The sequence below is a fragment of the Ciconia boyciana genome, chromosome 5, assembly GCF_034638445.1.
Source record: "Ciconia boyciana chromosome 5, ASM3463844v1, whole genome shotgun sequence".
Taxonomy (NCBI): Eukaryota; Metazoa; Chordata; class Aves; order Ciconiiformes; family Ciconiidae; genus Ciconia; species Ciconia boyciana.
In genome coordinates this window covers 36,244,542-36,263,425 of record NC_132938.1, presented here as the reverse complement: position 1 = coordinate 36,263,425, position 18,884 = coordinate 36,244,542, and the positions used below count along the sequence as shown (strand labels likewise).

General features: G+C 38.0%; 1 protein-coding gene across 2 annotated transcripts in view; it reads left to right on the top strand.

Annotated features, from left to right (window-relative positions):
* The window catches only part of LOC140651897 (coagulation factor XI-like), a 63,974-nt gene that overhangs the window by 8,246 nt on the left and 36,844 nt on the right, over positions 1–18,884 (top strand). Inside the window, exons 6-14 of one of the 2 annotated variants that reach the window (XM_072861990.1) lie at positions 1,222–1,381; positions 2,180–2,289; positions 2,378–2,537; positions 2,667–2,776; positions 3,155–3,329; positions 5,321–5,496; positions 5,804–5,899; positions 7,260–7,399; positions 8,780–9,067. In XM_072861990.1, the coding sequence (XP_072718091.1) occupies positions 1,222–1,381; positions 2,180–2,289; positions 2,378–2,537; positions 2,667–2,776; positions 3,155–3,329; positions 5,321–5,496; positions 5,804–5,899; positions 7,260–7,399; positions 8,780–8,935 (1,283 nt within the window). In that variant the 3' untranslated portion in view covers positions 8,936–9,067. Of the gene's footprint in view, positions 1–1,221; positions 1,382–2,179; positions 2,290–2,377; positions 2,538–2,666; positions 2,783–3,154; positions 3,330–5,320; positions 5,497–5,803; positions 5,900–7,259; positions 7,400–8,779; positions 9,068–18,884 lie in introns of those variants that run through there. The other variant, XM_072861991.1, reaches the window with a different exon arrangement.

Below are 18,884 nucleotides of genomic sequence, written 5' to 3'. Positions count from 1 at the left end.
CAAAGTACCTTCCTTGAGGTCATAGAATATTGAACAAATGATCACTGAACATAACCATTGAGGTCATGGGTTAGCTTCCCTAAACTTCCAGATCCACATATGTGCTTTAAATATAATTTTCTTTAGAAACTATCCATTCTTCTGAACTCTATTTCCCCTTAACATGGGATCTTACCTGCTAATTGTCAGAGATAAGTCACCCTTATTTTCTAGTCTCCGGCTTCTTTTTTTTCCCCTGTTCTTATTGTGTAATTACCGTCCAGTATTGTTGTCCTTTCATGCTTATGTTTTTTGAAAGCCTCATCAAATTATCAGGAGTCACATTAAGTTCTACCTCTCCCTTTTACTGTTTTTCCGTTTCTGTAGTAAGATGTTCCCAGTATGTTTCTATAACTCATTGGGTAGTGTTGACTTGGCTGCTGTACTTTCTCAACAGCTGAAGTTCTCTGCTGCCACCAAGTCCTGCATTTTGGATCATTTCACTGTTTTTACTGTCTTTACAGCTTGATAGTTTCAAGAAACATACTCCATGCTGATGCTTCCTTTTTTCCTCTTTTTACTGTTGCACTGGGATTTTAACTAGGACTTCAAGTGTATCTTTGGAGAAGGCAACTAATTCTTCTCTTTCTAAACATGCCAGTACTTCCTGTAACTTCTATATCCATAGTCTGGTTGTGTGAATTATCCTGCCAAGCCTCTGTTATGTTATGTTCGTCATGTCAGAGGACAGACTGTACATTACTCCTGCTTATTCTGCCTACTTCGTAAATAGCATTTTATAAAGTGTTAAGATGATCATCCCATTATTTTTCTTCTAGGCTTCCCGTGATCCTCTTAGATATAATCATTACCTTAATTATTTTAGGCTTTGCCTAGATTACCATGATTTATTCCTAACCGTGGATTTGTATGCTGATGTCCACTGTTCCTAATTTAAAGCCTTCCCTATTAGATCAGCAAATCTGTATTCTAACATGTCATTTCTCTTCTTCTCTGTATGAACTTTATCCCTGCTCAGTAGTCCTCTCCATGAGTTTACACACTCACAGATCTTCTTGAGAAATGGTTTTTGGTTAAAATGTGGTGTTATCTTTTCAGCTTATCAGTCACAAAGGAAGGAAAATGTGACTAAGGATAGAAATGAATAATCTGTAAACCTTAATATTCTGACGACATAATAAAATCTTTGGAATTTTGATATTTTGTTCTTGTTTCATACAGATTGTCAAATGGACATTTTTGAAGATCAAGAATTTTCAGGAATGAATATTACAAGTTTTTTCACTCCCGATACCTCTGTTTGCCAAACTATTTGTACATATTTTCCAAAGTGCTTGTTCTTTACATTCTTTACCAGGGAATGGCAAATAGAATCCCAAAGGTGAATATGACAACTAACTTTAATTCTCTAAGTAGATTTTTTTTTAAAAAAAGCACACAGTCTTTTTTTAACCACTATTTTCTTTTACGTATGGAATTTTTTTTTAAAAGGTTATTTTCAATAAAGCACAGCTTTTAATGTTTTGTATTCATAAATTTATAATTTCCTGTGGGCATTTCATCTGTTCTCCAGTGTGATCAGGGGTTTTGTATTGCAGCTGCTTAGCTGGTGTTAATCTGAAATGTTATACACGTCAAAGAGACGGTGAGCCTCCAGATTGCTTTAATGACTTAAAGCTGAAATTTATGAAATTATCAAAAGAGTCATCTGGTTTCCTAGCAGCATTAAGTTATTTACTTGAAAAGATTTTTTATAAAGTTAACAGGTTTAAAAATGTTTCTATTGAGCTTCTTTCTTTTATACTTAGTAGTGAGAATAGTTAAAAATCTACATTCCAGACAAAACAGAATAAAGTTTCAAAGGAATTTCAGGGAGAAGCCAAGCTGAGATGGCATATATCATCTACAGTCACCTCTTCTATGTATGCATAAATACTGTACAACCTTTAGTAGTACAGTCATATGCCATTTCACAAAACTACAAAAGCCCTCACTACAAACTACAATGTAGTGTGAACTAGTGAACTTAGTAAATGCATTTGCATATGAAATACTTTTACAGACAGAGACTTGGGAGAAAAAACACATTTAAGAAAGAGCCTTCCTTTACCAGTACCTAACCAATCAATTTTAGGATGTGAGAACAGATTTAGTTATTGTAAAAAAATTTTTATTTTAGAAATCTTTGCCTTCTGAAGACATCAACAAGTGGGATACCAGAGGCACTTATATCACGAGAAAATGCTGTATCAGGCTTTGGTCTCCTAAATTGCCGAAGATCCTTTCCTGGTAAACAATAAATTACAATAAAAATACTAATTTTGAATTAATCAAATTAATAGACTTTCTGATGCTTGGAATGCACTCATTCTTACAGCCTGCAATTCTCGCACTTACATGCATATGAATTTTTTGGGAGATGAACTCAATATCACTTACACTAAAGGACACAGAACCTGTCAGCAGGTTTGCACAGACACGATCCGCTGCCAGTTTTTTACCTACTTCCCCCTCCAAGATTCATGCAATGAGGAAAGGTGAGATATATGTTTTTAAAATGCTCAAAGATTGCTGAAATAATCATTCTGCGGACTTGGTGAGGGGGTAATGTATGTGTTCTGCATAAAAAAAGTACAAACTGAATCTCTGCATTAATTCATTGGCAGAAAGTGTGAGTGTCACCTACGAATGTCCTCGAATGGATCTCCGGTGGAAATAGTACATGGGCCAGGAAGGATCTCTGGATACTCACTAAGATTATGTAAAAAAAAAGCCAGTACTGGTAAGTAAAACTTCTTTCATGTAAAAGAGACTGTGCTGATTTCAGTACAGGAAGCCAAAACCTCTTCTTTTTTTTTTTTTTTTTAAATTTTTTTTATTTGGTTGCATTGTCCCAATGGGACGCCTTGTGAAGTTAAAGAGTGTTCTGAAAAAGTGAAGTTGACCAGGTCTGCACATTGTGAACACCAACAGTAGCAGTGTGGACTTGGTTTTAATATACCTTATGATCATAAATCATAAAGGGGATACATATCATGTATCCCCTTCTTTGCAATCGATCGGTCCCTATTCAGGGATCAGCAGTAGTCTCACCTTCATCTTTCATTGGTGAGTGCAAATTATCTTTAAGCACCATTTTAAATTATTTCTATAGTATGTATGCAGCATTCTTCAAGAACTATTAGGATCGTTGGAGGGACAGACTCTTCCCCTGGTGAATGGCCGTGGCAAGTCAGCTTGCACGTGAAGTTGTCTCGTCAGAGACACTTCTGCGGGGGCTCTATCATCAGCAACCGCTGGATTCTTACAGCTGCTCACTGCGTCATGAGGTGAGGCCTAAATGTAAATGTACAAATAAAACCAAAAATTTCATCCAGCGTATGAGATAAGTTGAGATCTACCTTTCAGAGAAATAAAAACGAGGAGGAGAATAAAATAAACGGTTTTAGTGTAACCAAAAGGTGAACTTCTAAGGTAGATTATTCATATCCTTAACGTAACTGGAACTCCATACTTTGTCCCTTTGTAACATAGTATTGTACTACTGATGGTAAAATATTTTAATGCATCTAGAAGATGAAATTCTAAAGCAGACACCAGATGCCTACAGAAACTTAGACATTCTCATGTAATACAAGCTTTTTCTTACTGTAATACCATATCATCTATCAAGGAAAATCTAGGTTATTCCATTTCATAATGGAATAACTAGCTAGGTTATTCCATTTCATAAACTTCAAATGAGTTATCTTGGAGATTTCTTTGTGGCACTTAAGAAATGGTACTAGTCTGATAGCTTCAGCAGCAGGGTGCTCAGCAAGTTAACTTATCTGACCAGGACACAAAGTGAATTTCTGTGGAGGTCCTATTAGGCTGCTTTGGGTACCTGAGCTACCTATCTCTGCATTACATGAAACATCCAGATCCCAATTGTCCTGGTTTTCCTTTAACAGTTTTTTTTTTCCCAAATTCTATCAATCAGTCAATTAATACTCTATTTTTAATGCACATTTCAGCTGTAAGAACAAAATTTAAAGCAGCCAATACCTAAGACTGCTAATTTGCACTGACGCATATAGTCTGTATTGTTAATCAAATTACCATCAGATTTGGGTCATGAAATTACTTGTGTTGTGAAGAGCTGATTTAATTGTCATGCAGATGATTAATTTCCTTTGTTAGATTGTCATCACCTGTAAAGCAGGTTATCCTGTCATTTACAGAGTGAAAAGTGTAAGGCTATAATGGAGTCTGATGGGAGAAAAGGGACAGGTAACAGATAAAATGCTTCAAAGAAGAGTGAGTTGACCCAGCAACATGGTCCAAAATCAGGCATTTTTACTCATGCAGTGTAGTATGTTACCCATTATTGTTTTCGTGTGCAATAGTATTGCCAATATTTTGCCTCCACTGGCAAACTTATAAAAGAGGTTAAACTCTCTAAAAAACCCTATATAAAACGTATTCTCTACCTGCTATCCAGTGTAGAAGTTACCAGTATTATAAAAGGCAAAGGGAGAAGATATGCTTGCAAAATAAAAATAAAAAAATATAGACTTTGTTAATTGGAAATTATTAAGCCTAACTGATATTTATGAATTAATATATAAAATCTTCAAAATTTTTTGAAAGTTTATTCGAGTCAAGTTTTGCATCTTCTTCATTGCATGTACCAAAACTTCTAGGTTGCCTTAATGGCAGAATATCACAATGAAAAATCCCTTAAATTTACTCAAAGTAAAGTTGGAATCATAAAGATTAACTGGAACTTTTCATATAGGTCTATGACATTACACTTTCTAATCTATATTTACACAGCCAGTGTCATTTTCCTAACAAATAAGTGTCAGAATAGATTCTACTTGAATTTATACTCCCAATCCTATTTTCATTACTAGAAAAGCTGTTATGTTGGAATGAATGGAAAGAATCTCCTTTACTACTTGAGGGCTTGCATTAGGCCCTTGAAAATTAAAAAAAGAAAAAAGGAGAAGAGACAAAGAGAAAATAAAAGAAGGCAGAAGGGGAAGGAGGATGAAGAATGGTCAGGACATTGAGAGTCTGAACATAAAGGAGAGAGAAAACTGATGTGGGGATGAAAATGTGAATAGGGAGAGGAACATAAAGAAGAAGTGGAGGGAATGGACCAAACAAACCTTTTTTTTAGTTTTGAGAGTGTGAAAATAAAAAAATGGAAAGAATGACCTCAGTGCTATTCACTGTACACTCAGGAGTAATGGAAGATGTTGGCATCTGCACACAAACTCGAAATCAGTGCAAATCTTCTGCCACAGACTGACTGTTTGTCTTTTTCCCTCAGTCTTGAGAATCCCAACATTTGGCGTGTTTATGCTGGTATTTTAAAACAATCAGAAATAAATGAGGATACGCCCTTCTTCAAAGTGGAAGAGATTATTGTTCACCCTCAGTATAAATACGCACAGACTGGATATGACATTGCTTTAATGAAACTTGATAAGCCTATGAATTTTACTGGTATGTAGTGTATTTCAGAGAAATTCTGAAAATGTGCAGGATGACACAGGGCTGGCATTGGTACGGCAGTGCATGACACCTGGGCTGGCTTCCTTTTATATGCAGTTACTGGGGTTTGAGGAGAATCTCATTCTGTTGGCTTTGAAAAGAAAATGGGTGGCTTTTATTTATGTGACTGGAACAATATATAGTGTAAGGGACAAAGCATAACATCGAGGCTATCATCAGGGGTCTTGTAGGTGCCCACAAAACCTTAATGTTGCAGTTGTCTTTGCTGGTCAAACTAATATTTTTAATCAAATTTTAGATCTTCAACTACCTATTTGCCTGCCATCAAAAGAAGATGCTAACATACTTTATACCGACTGCTGGGTAATTGGATGGGGTTACAGAAAAGAAAAAGGTACAGATAAATATTTAAACAGTGAGTTCTTGTATTTGCAAAATTCATGTGGTTAAAAAAACCCAACCCCCCCTTTTTTAAAAAAAAAAGAAAACCCTCTTATTTTTTGGAAGAAAATTCTACTATGTTCTTGGCTACCATTATTGCTATCTGGCCAGCACTGTAATATAATTCTTAATTAGAATCTAATTCTATTAAGACATCATAAAACATATATGAAAGATGTATGAAATTATCATTAAATAACTCTGTGCTCTGACACAAAAATTAGATTTTATAAATGGTTTGATTCAATAATTTGAAATATGTAAGAATGCATCCTTAAATATATGCTGTACAGCCCTCAAATACTTTTCCTTAGATTCTAGCTTGATCTACTGGCAAACCCCAGTACATATCTGGAATGCGCACTCCTTTTTGCGCTCCCAGCTGAAAAAAGCCAACAGACTTATTACTGAACTGTGAGGTTTTGAATTGCAGTCTGCACGTAACCCATGCTTTTTTTTTTTTTACGTGATCGTATTCATATGACTTTAGAAATCAGAGATTGCAGTATGTTGCTTTTATGATTCTGAAGGTTGATTATAAACAATGCCAATGACTTTTGTGTTTTGATAGTAGATGGGATTTGAACTCCTCTGATTTTATATGGAGGTAGGCCAAATAGCTGTTAATTATCAAAGTCTGTTTTTACATGTATTTATTTATTTATATTTTTATATCTGTAATATTTATGTGTGTTTGTATATACACACACACCTATTTAAACAGTGTCCTTTCCTTTATACACCTTCTTATTTGAAGGTTAGAGTTCAATGTGAAATCTAACAGATTTAGGCAGCTATTGTATAGGCTAATTTCTTATGTTAATTTCTATAGAAAAGGCTGCTCTCAAATACTCTTATTTACTCTATGTGCAAAGTTCTCCATGCTGTAAACTACTAGGGCATGGAGCAGCACAGATTTGGCAGCTGGGAGATTCCAAACCTATTGTAACACACTACTAAGAAATAATTGTTAATAACACAGAGCAGTCCTCTTGATGGGAGGCCAGGTTCCAAGGGCCAATGTCCTGAAAGCCGTACTCATACGAGGATTCATTGCAAATCACAAGGCAGTTTCGAAGCTTGCCCAGTCATAAGAGATAAAATGACATTATAAAAACATTCAAATTAGCAGACAATTCACATTGTTTACTAACACACAAAAAGGAAAATCAGCGTCATGAACATCTAACAACACTCTAAAAGCAGTGGCCTCCAACTTTGTAATATCACTGTATGGGGATTTCTAGAGTTTAATTTTAACTTTCATTTTGCTAGAAGCAAACATTTCTCTGTTCATGCCGCCTATTACATAGGTCGTGTAGAAGATATTCTTCAGAAGGCTACTGTTCCCCTCATGTCAAAAGAGGAATGCCAGGCAAGGTACCGGAAGCACAGAATAGGTGACAAAGTGATCTGTGCTGGCTATGATCAAGGTGGAAGGGATGCTTGTAAGGTAATGAAAAGAAGTAGTGTATAGTCATATATTCCAACCATTTGCTCAAATATGTAATTGAATACGGTAATTATTTTTTAATTGCCATTAGAAAAATATGGTTATCAATAGAGCTGTTGATTAACTTGTCACTTTTGCGTGTCAAAAGCACTGAAAATCAAGGTATATGCAAAACATTTCTTATGTGACATGATAATCTTTAGCGATGGATTCCATGGATAAGAAACTCTGTGTATATATCTATCTCATCCATTTAGGGGATAAAACAGTATTCCTTCAGAGTATCAGAAATCCAAAAAGAGCAAGGATAGTACCTCAAAGCATTTGTCCAATAAAAGCAGATTTCCTATGTGTTGTTTTTATTTCTTGACATGAAATGCAGTACCTGAAATCTTATTTTAAAGCATCCACTGTGTACAAACCAGAAGGGAGGATGCTAGCAATGTTATTAAAATGCATGGGGAATGGAAGGCTAAAGACAGCCTGAGCAGGCTGGTCTGTTCATTATTAGAATTGACAATGTCACAACAGCGTGAGTTCAGTGAGCCAAATTCTCTGCTTGAGTGTAAACTCATGCACTTCCATTCATTTAAATATTCTGAGTTAATTTATGCAGGAAGAAAATAGTCTGATTAGTAAGATTAAATTCTCTACCAAATACAGTGTTTTCACTTTAAGCATTTAACAGTTAACATTTTTATGTTAAAATGGTACTATGATCGGTATTGAGTAATTAGGAATAAAAATACTTGGAGCTGGGAAGTAATTTTTCCTCTATGCCAGTTAAGCTTTCTTTACCTGATACGGTGTACCAGAATATGAAGATGCTGTTTTATAAAAACTACACACTTGCTATCGTCTCAACAACTCATAACAGCTACACTAAAGAACCTGATGTTCAGAAAAATCAGTTAGGAATAGGAAAAGAAAACAAAGAGGAGTTTTATCCTGAGGGGGACAGAGTCACTCAAACAAGATAAGCCACGTAGAGAACTGAGGTTTGCGTACTAAACCCAAGGTCATAAGAGAAAACATTGGCAAATTTACTGTTTTTCTCACTGGCACATGTAGTCTTCATTGGGTTTGAAATTAGTGTATGTAGATAAATTAAAAAAAAAAAAAGCCAGTAGTTTTGAACCTTCATGGTTCAAAAGTGGAAATTATTTGCAATGAGTGGAAAATATATAGAAGTCAATTTACTAGAAAAACAGAAAACCTGCTTCAGTACTCTGTTAATGAGTCTTAAACGAAAGTGATTGAAATCTAGGCAGTTATGCTGGTGTTAACACTGAATGACACTGATTTTAATCAAGGCTTTCTTTGAGAGAGAAATACTGACCAGAGCTCTTCCTTGCATGCTCTTTTCCTCCTGTGTCACAGGGAGATTCAGGAGGGCCGCTGTCCTGCAAGCACGAGGAGGTGTGGTATCTGGTGGGCATCACCAGCTGGGGCGAAGGCTGCGCTCGCCCCAGGCAGCCGGGTGTCTACACCAAAGTTGCGGAGTATTCAGACTGGATTCTAGAAAAAACTACGTAGCGTGAGTTACCTACTGGCTCGAAGCGGTGTCGTGGAATAATAACCCTAGGAGCAATGTGATGAAGTGTATTAGTGTTTTTTAAATGGTGTTTCTTGTTAGCCTGGAATGTAAAAGACTTGATTAAAAAAGAAGAAAAGCAGGAATGAATGAACTTTGCCATTAGTAAATAAAAAGCAGTAATAAAAATCAACTCTGTGGTCACTGATTTGGCAGAAAAGAAGAATATGTCTGAATCATTGATTTCTTCTGTCCTTGTTAGCATAAAATGGGAGTGGATGAGGTTGCAGGGCATGTATGGGACCTGGGAGCTGGGAACTGCTCCTGACTTCTGAGGTTTGGACACAGCAATAGAGGTTTCCCTCTCTTGTCCAAATTTGGTTGAAATGGGCCAACCAGTTACGAACTTACTAAGGGGCTTGGGGAAGGGAAGCTGAGGCAGGGTGAAGCCTATACAGTTGTATAAAGCTTGTTTTCTTAGGGAATTAGCCAACAAAGTGGCAGTACTAACCAAGAAAACAAAACCAGAGGCCTTGGCAAGCTCTTCAGTAACAATTTTGCAAGTATAGTAACAGCACTGTCTTTCACTTACATTATTCTAATTTCTGTGGAAAGTTTTGTGATAAGAACAATTATTTGAGTCTACGTCCCGTGAAGCAGAATATCCAGAAAGTCGATAAAAGACTCATCCTCTTTAGAGACATAATATGTCATTGGTCTTTAGCACAATATATTTTTATTTTCCAGATCCCTAGCTCTTCTTGATTAAAGAAACAGCTGTCTCGTTTTCCTTTTTCTCCTTTTTTCCTTTTATGCTTTCTCCTTATTTTGTGTCAGGTAGCAAATACGTTTTGTGGCCAAATTAACACTAGTGTGAAAAACAGCAGTCAAAAATTTATTACTTTCCCATAAAGAGGCAGCATTTCACACTGAACTAGAAAGGAAGGCACAGGACTTAGCATTGTCTTTGCCAGACTTCATGAGCTTGTTTCCTAATCATCTACACTACCTTAATTGCTGAAAATAGGTTCTAGAGCGCCGCTTATAATTGCCACACACTCACACTGGGTATGTTGTGGAGGTAAAGAGCAGGATTGATGTTACAAGTAAATGAGCTTGTTAAAATTAGAAATTAAACATGTCAAATTTATGGGAGAAAAAAATCAAGCTGCTGAAAATTACTTCTGCATTTAATTTTTTGATGCTTTATTTGCAAATAACACTGAGGAAAAATGTAAATCCACAACTACAAGCTTACAAAAAGTTGTATCTGTGCCTAAGTGTCCAAAGAGCCCCTGGGGTCAGAGTGCTTCTCGGGGTGTGCAGTGCTAAGCTGACTGCGCTCAACACACCTGAAATTCCAGAGCTGTATTCAAAGGCTGGGGGTTTGGTTTTGTTTGTTTTTAAAGAATCAAAATTCAAAGCAGGGATGAAAACAGTCCAAATGTAACAGGAGGAGAGAGGAATGGTGCTGCTGCAGGCACATCGTGGGCAAGAAGGGCACTGCCTTCCCTCCGCCCCGCAGTGGGCTGCCAGGGATGGGGGCTTGCATCGCTGGTGGTGCCCGGTGCTGAAGGTCTCCCGCTTTGGGGATCCCCATGCAGGCTGTAGATGGGCAGAGAGCCAACAGGCAAAGTCTGGCATGTGGTGAGGGGACTGCATCAAGGGGGAGAGGGAAGGCATATCGCTGTGCTGGGACTTTTTGCCAACACTGCAGAAGCAGAATAGGAGATGAAGGTGGGAGCTGATGTCCTTTTCATGCTCTGTTTAATCCACAACTGGTCTAAAATATCAGCAAACCTCAGACATGCTGTCAAAAACCTAGAGACTTAAATAAGGGACTGAGAAAGAGTAGGACAAAATAGAAAACACAGCAAACAAAGAAAGATTCCTGGCATTCAAATGTGGTTCTGTCCTCATGGGGAAGGAATGAAGACGGCTGGAAAAGAGCTGCTGAAGAAACAGGAATTGCTTCAGTATAAAAGCAGAGACTGAAACTCTCTGAAGAAGAATCATCAGGAGACTATCCAAAATACCCATCTGCCAATACTCGAGCTGTGTATTTGCTAAAGAGCATATGCAATGTGAAACTGATTGATAACCTTTAATGCTTTCTCATAATAATGCTGTCATCAGCTTCTTTTTCAAATGCACACAAAACGCATGTGTGGTTCTTTTTTTTTCCTTTTTTTTGGTGTCGTTTTGTTTTGTTTTGTTTTCTGCTACAACTTTCTAGGTTGTGGCTACCGGAGTAATGAAGAGGAATGGCAGCTCAGCAGTGCTCTGTAGACCTCTGGAGCTCCATGTTTTCTTTCTCAGAGGTATACCTGGGGACAGTAATATGCCAAAGGAAACTTAGCTGTTCCTCTGGAAAGGATAAGAGATCTCAGTGACTGCATACATCCTTCATGAGCAGCTGTTGACCAGATAAAATATTCCAACATATTTTCCAATATATTTTCACATAGAGCAGATATTCTTCAGTGAAGTTTTGCATTAGTTGTCTGTTCATTCATAAGAAATTCCTGATAGATAAAAGTGAGTAACAGGAATAGATATTATGTGGAGAATGCAGGAGTTCCTGGTAGCTATACGAAGTCCTTATGACTTCATTTAAGAAGAGGTACATGAGGGAACATCTGACCTTTCTGTGGATTTATACACCAGTATAATATGTAATTCGTTGAGACCTTTAGACTCATAGAAATAAACACATAGGTGTTATTAAGTGTTATGTTGCTTAGGCTTTCTGATATCAACAGGTAGCTTGCGCTAAATGAGAGGCAGTTTATGACCTTTATTTATTCTCCCTTCTCCACTACCTCCCTGGCGAAAAATAATTTTTAAAAACCAACAAGCACAAAACCTATCTCAATCTCATTAAAGGAAAGCCTGGCCTTATACTTTAAATCTGCCTCTGTTTATGTTGGTACAGAACATAAACATCAGTGTTTTAGTTGTTGTTTTGATTAATGGCAAGTGTCTCTGGCGGTGTCTTATATTCAGCTCTTTAGTTACACTGAAAATCAATAAAGCTCATAATCTTACTTGCACTAGATAGGCAGAAATCTTGCAAGGGGCAAGCACCACCACTGATGTATTGAATGGCTGCATTAGTCTGTCCTGAGTTTTTGTACAAATAAGGTCCCTGATCCCAGAAATTTAGTCTTGTTCAGGCACAGATGAAACACTTTATATGTGCCGTAATAGTCTGGAGAGCAATTAGTTAATCATAAAGTAAGGCATACTGTGGTGCTGCTCAAGTGGACTCTTTAACTTGTAATAGCCTTCTCTGTAGTCATTTTAATAGAACTGTAAACCAAAAAAAAGCAGCTTCCCATTAAACTGGCGATGCAGTGTGTTTCCTACCACTGCTGATGCTTTGCCTAATGTCTGAGGCTGAAGTATGTCTTCCTGAAAGTGACCTGAGCCAGGAGCAAGAAGACATGAAGCCTCTCATTTCTTCTGCCTGGGAGAATTAAAAATTCTTATAGTTAAGATGTACAGAGATTACCAAGTACATCCATTTCCTCTGCTTCCCCAGCAGAGGGGAAGGGAATAATTTGGTATAAGCTTTTCGTATAAGTTTTGTTTGTTCTGTGAAAAATTATTATTTTGCTGTGATGAAAAATGCATCTCATATGCTGAAAAATAAGGAACTGGGTGGAATGAAAATAATTCACGGGGGTGGTCTTCATAGTAGAAGAACTCACTCAGTTAAATTAAAATGTGGATTCTTATTCTCTGCCTATTTTCCAGTACATATGGAGGATTCTTTGGGAAATTATTGCTAGCTCATTTTGTTTCTGAAATATCTGCATTATAATATATTAAAGATGCATTTCCACTTCAAATAGAGGGCAACATTAATTTGCCTCTTCGAACAATAATAACAGATATGAAGTATTATGTATTTATAGTCGAGTATTTCCTGGAATAGTAAATTAATTGTTTTTCCTATGGTCTTTGTGTTGTAAATCATGTTATAGATACGTATAGATGTATTAAAGTTATTTGGAGTTATAAGTTATTAGAGTTATTAGAGTTATTAGAGTTATTAATTATGAGTTATATGAGTTATTAGAGTTATTAGAGTTATGTTGAGTATTGTATGTTACAAGAAATTTTTTCATGAGAGTTATGCAGTGGAGATGTAAAACAGTTGTTCTGCATCTTCTTAATGTTTCTTAAGTTTCATAGGATCTTAGAGAAGAGATCTGGAGAAGGTCTTTAGGGAGTAACTAGTGCACCATCCTGCCCTCATGCACAATCAAAAACCCCTATATCGTTCATGACTAGAGTTTCTCTAGCCTCTAACAACAGAGGTTCTACGGTCACCTTGTACAAGCTATTCCAGTGCTCGATGATCTTTACCACTACAAAGTTTTTCCTTGCCACAGACTTAAATAATCTTTCGTGCAGTTTAATTCTAGTACTTGCTACCTGCCATGGAAATGGAAAATGGGGAGGGGGGAGGTTGGGTTTTTGTTGTTGTTTTATTTTTTTTTTCATTTTCTGTAGTCACTCTTCATACATTTGATACTCTTTTCATATCAATATGTGATGTTAGCCAATGTTGAGTCAGTTCCTACATTTTTGTTAGCTGGTTTGTTTGTAAAGACCAGGAAAGGGGGATTCCGACGCTGAAGGAAGAGGACTAGGAGCACAGGGCATGTGAGAAGAGATTAAAAGGAGCTGATAAGAACTAAAGCTGAAGTGAAGTTATTGAGAGAAGAGTTGGGACAAACAAAACAAGAATCAGTGCAAGATGAAGACAGACCAGTCCAAATGGTACGTACTCGTCTAGGCACCTGGAACTGAAAACAGGATGGAGTACCTAGACATTCCTTCCAGGTCCACACAACTGTACTCCAGGACCTGAAGATTAATGAGGTATGGTGCAGAATTGGGCTAATTAACTCTTTGTGTGCTAGGAAGTTGTAAAGTCAGCTGAAGTGCAGTGCTGCCCTAACACGACTGTGCTGCATGCAGACCTGAGCTTATTGCCACACACCTATCTACTATGATTTGCTGCTCTGCATGTGTGTAGTGGCCCAAATTGTATCCATACTTCCACACCTTTCTCCACTGATCTTACCATCTGGTAGATTTTGTCTCCCGGTTATCTCTTCACTCATTTTTGCACCCAAAGGTCATGTACAGTGATGTGAAGAATGGTCTGATTTTAATTATCATAGGAGATCTGCAGAAATCACTATTCTGGGGTGTTAATGGGTGATGTGGCCTCCCTGAGGTTTATTGCATTGCATGTCCCTAGTACAGCATCACTTTTTCAATCATTCCTGTTGGCTGAGCGCTGCTTATGGAAAGGTGCTTCTTATGGAAACACCATGTATAGCAGTCCTGAAGCTTTTGTGTTTCTGCGCTGTGATTCCCTTGTCCTGTGCATGGTTCACCATTTAAGAACTTTAAGCATGAGTATTTTAGTTTTGAACTTGTGCCCAACACATTGAGGAGGGAACAAGACATACTCAACAGATGACCCAATGTGACTGCGGGAGAATGGAGGAGCAGTGACATCCCATGGGGGACAGGGGGAAGGTGTAGAAGGGGAAAGGCAAAGCTATGTCAGCTTTAGAGCTGCTTCTCTCTTCTGGGCTTCCTGGGATTTAGCTGTTTTGGCAGATGACTTGAAGCCATAAACTTGTGGGCGATCACTGAATGCAGCTGAATGCACTGATGCACTGAATGCACTGAATTTTTCTGAACTCTTTTGTTGGAAGAACTGTAGTGAACAGTTAATAAACAGTTAATAAAATATTTACATGGTTCATATTGGATGAGTCCACATAATTCAAAACTTTGGACTTCAAAGAGTCCAAAACTTTAAGATGGGCAGAATGGGCTGGTGAGAGCACTGAAATAACTATAACCATGAAAAAAAAAAGGGAATAAAGAGGTTTTATATTTCTTTCCAGTAAAGGTATTGTGCTCATCTACAGAAAAGTTTGTATGGCTCTCAGTAAGCCTCCGATTTCTTTAACATTCACTGCATGTTGGGCTAAAATTTCAGGGAAAAAAAGTATTTTCATATATTCTAAAATAACTTTTAGTGATTTTGTCACTAGGTGGCACTTTTGCTCTAATTTGTCTTGTGTTTAATAGCTACAGTGAGAAAAGGAACTTGTTCTTGTATAGCTTTGATAAGAGTAAGTATGATTAGTAAATCTCAAAATGATCTTTTCATTCCTATAGCTGATAAATAATAGTAAATAATTAAATTAGCATCTTCGTTGTAGAACTCTGAGAGTTCAAAGACAGTGGATATGTTTAGCACCACTTTTCTGCGTGGCACAGGGACATTAAGAGATGGTAGGACATGAAGGCTGACAAAATCAAGCCAAGCAAGTGCTATTTGCCCACAGCTCCCTGCTTATGGAACCCTATGGTATTTCACATTTTCATAAATATGCGTTGAAACTGCTGAAAGCCCCTGCCAAGGCCCCGAGCACATCTGGTCACTCTGGGGGGCTTGGCTCAACGCCAACTTGGGCACGGTGCGGTTGTCTGGCCCTGAATCAGGGAGCTCAGCTTGGGGAGCTATATGTGAGCCTGGCCGTCACACACTACTGCACGTTATAATCTGAAAGCAAATTTAGGCTGGACTTTAATAATATGTGACCAGTTCTTACCACCAAAAATATGACTAGCTGTTAAGAATTTATCCGTCAGATTTTCTTGTCTAGAAAAATCTGTAGTGAGATTGTCTGAAATGGTTAAATTGCTCAGGATTGGGCAGAGACGAAAATCTGAATTGTTAGTCTCCAGCATTTGCTCTGGACACAACCAAAGGGGACCATGCAGAATGATCTCCCAGGTAGTACAGGTTCTCATGAAGCAGAAGGGTAAATAATATCTTGCTGTTCTACTACAACTCTATCATCTCAAAGTGGTCATTGATCTTAGCAAAGCTTACACCAGTCAGGCAGGAGGAGAGAGAGGTTCTTTAGGTGCATCACTGAACTGATGACGTAAACAAACCAACAATTTAGAGATATTTGTGGATTAAAGAAGAACTAATGGCCTGAAGTTACAGCAAGAAGAATGCTGAGAAAAACTCTCTGGTGTAGAGAGAGCGAAGCAGTGGGTAGGGGACAGTCAAGGATATTGTGGAACTTCCATCATTGGAAGTATTTAGGGCTGGGTTACACCGGGGTGTAACTGGCCCTGCCTTGCTCAGGGGAGGTGGACTGGACAATCTTCTTTCCAGCTGCTGCCTGTGATCAATAATAGCAATACAAAATCATGGGTTTGTTTTCTTTCTATAATACATGTGGCTTTTTGAACTTGAAATATCATCAGAAGAATATTTGTTTGTTTTTCTTGCCCATTCTTTAGTTGGTTCAGTCCTTTTATCCTCCTGCAAACAACAGAATTCTTTGTTACGGACTTATTTTCCTTCCCTGCAGTTTTGTTTGTTTAGAAAGCTCAAGTCCATTTAAAATCACAATAAAGTGAAAGGAATCAAGAGAAATATGAGAAGATAAAATAGGCCTAAACATGACTAATATAAAGACACGAGTTAGTTGTGCCAGCCCGGTAAATGTGATTTTTGCCATTACCAGGAGAAAGCACCAGGCTTTGCACTGACCTGGCAGTGCGGGGACCAAGCACTTGTCTGTGGCTGGGCCTGAGCTGGTCGTGGCTTGGTTTAACATTGTGCAGTGGTCAGTGACTGCTGCCTGACCTGCTTTAGCCTGAGCGATGGGAAACCGCATGTGGTAAAGGCCAAAGAGCCCCAGGGAAGCTGTGTGTGACAAACAACAGGCCCTGGGGTAACAGGGCTCGGGGGGCATCTCTCAAACTTCAGCTGGGAAGCAGTGAGAATGAAGCAGACTGTGATAAAAAGCATAAAAAGATCGCTTCAAGTGGATTTTTGGGATCCCCATCATGAACATCATGATCCTGCCAGTGAAGGACTGAGGATGCTGATGGCTGCTGTACACACAACACCTCAACAGCCTCCCTCCCCCCGAGATCCTCTCAAGGAAGCCTGAACCCATTGACCTTAGGACCCAAGGGGACATGGGAAGTGTAAGCACACACCAGAGAAAAGGGGTACGTAGCAGGAAACCTATTTTCTTTCTATAGCAATTTTTCCTGTATTATTAATGAAGCTTTTCTGTGTTAATTAGGCAATGTGGATTAGCTGGACTAGCAATACATTTTGAATGTGCATGTGTGGTGCATTCCCTTCTGCCCACAAGATTTTTTTCAGTGTGACATAAAGTAAATGGAGATTTACCTTGGGTTATGGAGGCATGCAAGGAAAAAATAGAAAACCATCCCAAGGTGGTAGCAGAACTTCAGTTTGGAGTATTGTCAGCCATTGATTGAAAACCAAGAAAACCACTCCTCTTGCAACTCTTTCTGTTGCTTCTGAACTCTTATATTACTCTGCATAATACAATGGAAACTCATCTCAGTTAGCCTCCAGGCGCTACCTAATGAAAAAACATTGGTAAAATAAATAACTCATAGTGTCCTCATAAATACGGTTGATAAAAACATATAAAGGTTTTGTACTTGCTTAGTATTGATTATTTTTTAATTTTCTACAGAATGTTCTGTATTTGATATTCCTTTTAAAGCTGCAGCTACTAGATTCATAGGACTGGGTAGGAAGGTCACCTTTATACATAGAAAGTACATTTCTGTCTCTTGTGGTTGCAAGGAAAAAAGCTGAAAAACATGACCTATGGCCATCCTAGAGGCTTACAAGCTACCATTAGTATTTGTAAGCATTTTTTTCTGAACAAAAATCCTCCTGATATTAAAGCTTTTTTCATTATTTTCAGAGATCTGACTCACAGCTGTCATGCGTGTGGCACTGACAATACTATGTAAACCTTCAGACAAGATGAAGGGTAAATCTCCTGAACTAAAAATGTAGGCCAAATGTTCCACCAGATCTTAAATTCAGCAAAATCTGACCTGAACTTCTTTCATTCCCTTTTATCTATAACACAGACTTTTGTAAATGATTTAAGTCATTGACATTGGTTCCTCAAAGGTCAATGAGCACTGCTGAAATACTCTAAACCTGAGAGTGTCCTTGGTAGACAGGCCACAGGTGATACGCCAGGACTTGGTGTTACTTCTCCATTCCAGAAATGAACTTTCTGTATCAACACTATCCAGACCTACAAATCTAGATAAAATTACCCTGGGAGAAGCACACTTGGAAAAGGGATGCGTAGGGTAATCTTGCAATTAAAACTGGGATTTGAAAGAGCTGATTATTTGGAGCACATCACTTATTCTTTCTTTGCTTCAAGACTATCACTTATGATGCCTCTCTACACTTCTTTGCTCTGGCCTGACTGGGAGAAGGCTCCAAAGTAAATAATAATAATACTGTTTTATCATTAGGAAATCATAGCAATGTTTTCAGCTGCTGTTTCTGTGCTTTGATTGATGGAGAGACTCCCAATTGCGGTGTTTCACGGGCGCACTTACAACACTTTGATGGCCATCTATAATACTTTAGGGCAGACAAGATTATAGAGAGATAACTCATGTTTCCTAAATGCATTGTCTGAACACACGAGATACCCACGGCGAAATGACTCATGCCTGCCTGGTAAGTGAGACACACACTTTTCAATGAATTTCTTTCAGAACCTTATTACTTGCAGCCGTATGTGGCATCAAAGCAGCCTATTTTTTGGTGTATGTTTTGATGCAGCGCAAAAGGTTACTTTATTACACATCTAACACATACCATTTAATTTATTCAACCAAAAATCTAGACTATACCCCATGAACTTATGGAAAGGATTTAGTATGCTGTTAAGAATGTAATTTCTTGGTAGTACTAAGTGTTGCGGGATAACCAGTCATTATGAATGGACTAAGCTTAACTGTTGGACTTGACCTTATATAGGGGACATTCCCCCATATCTGAAGAAATCTAGATCTGGACCTGAC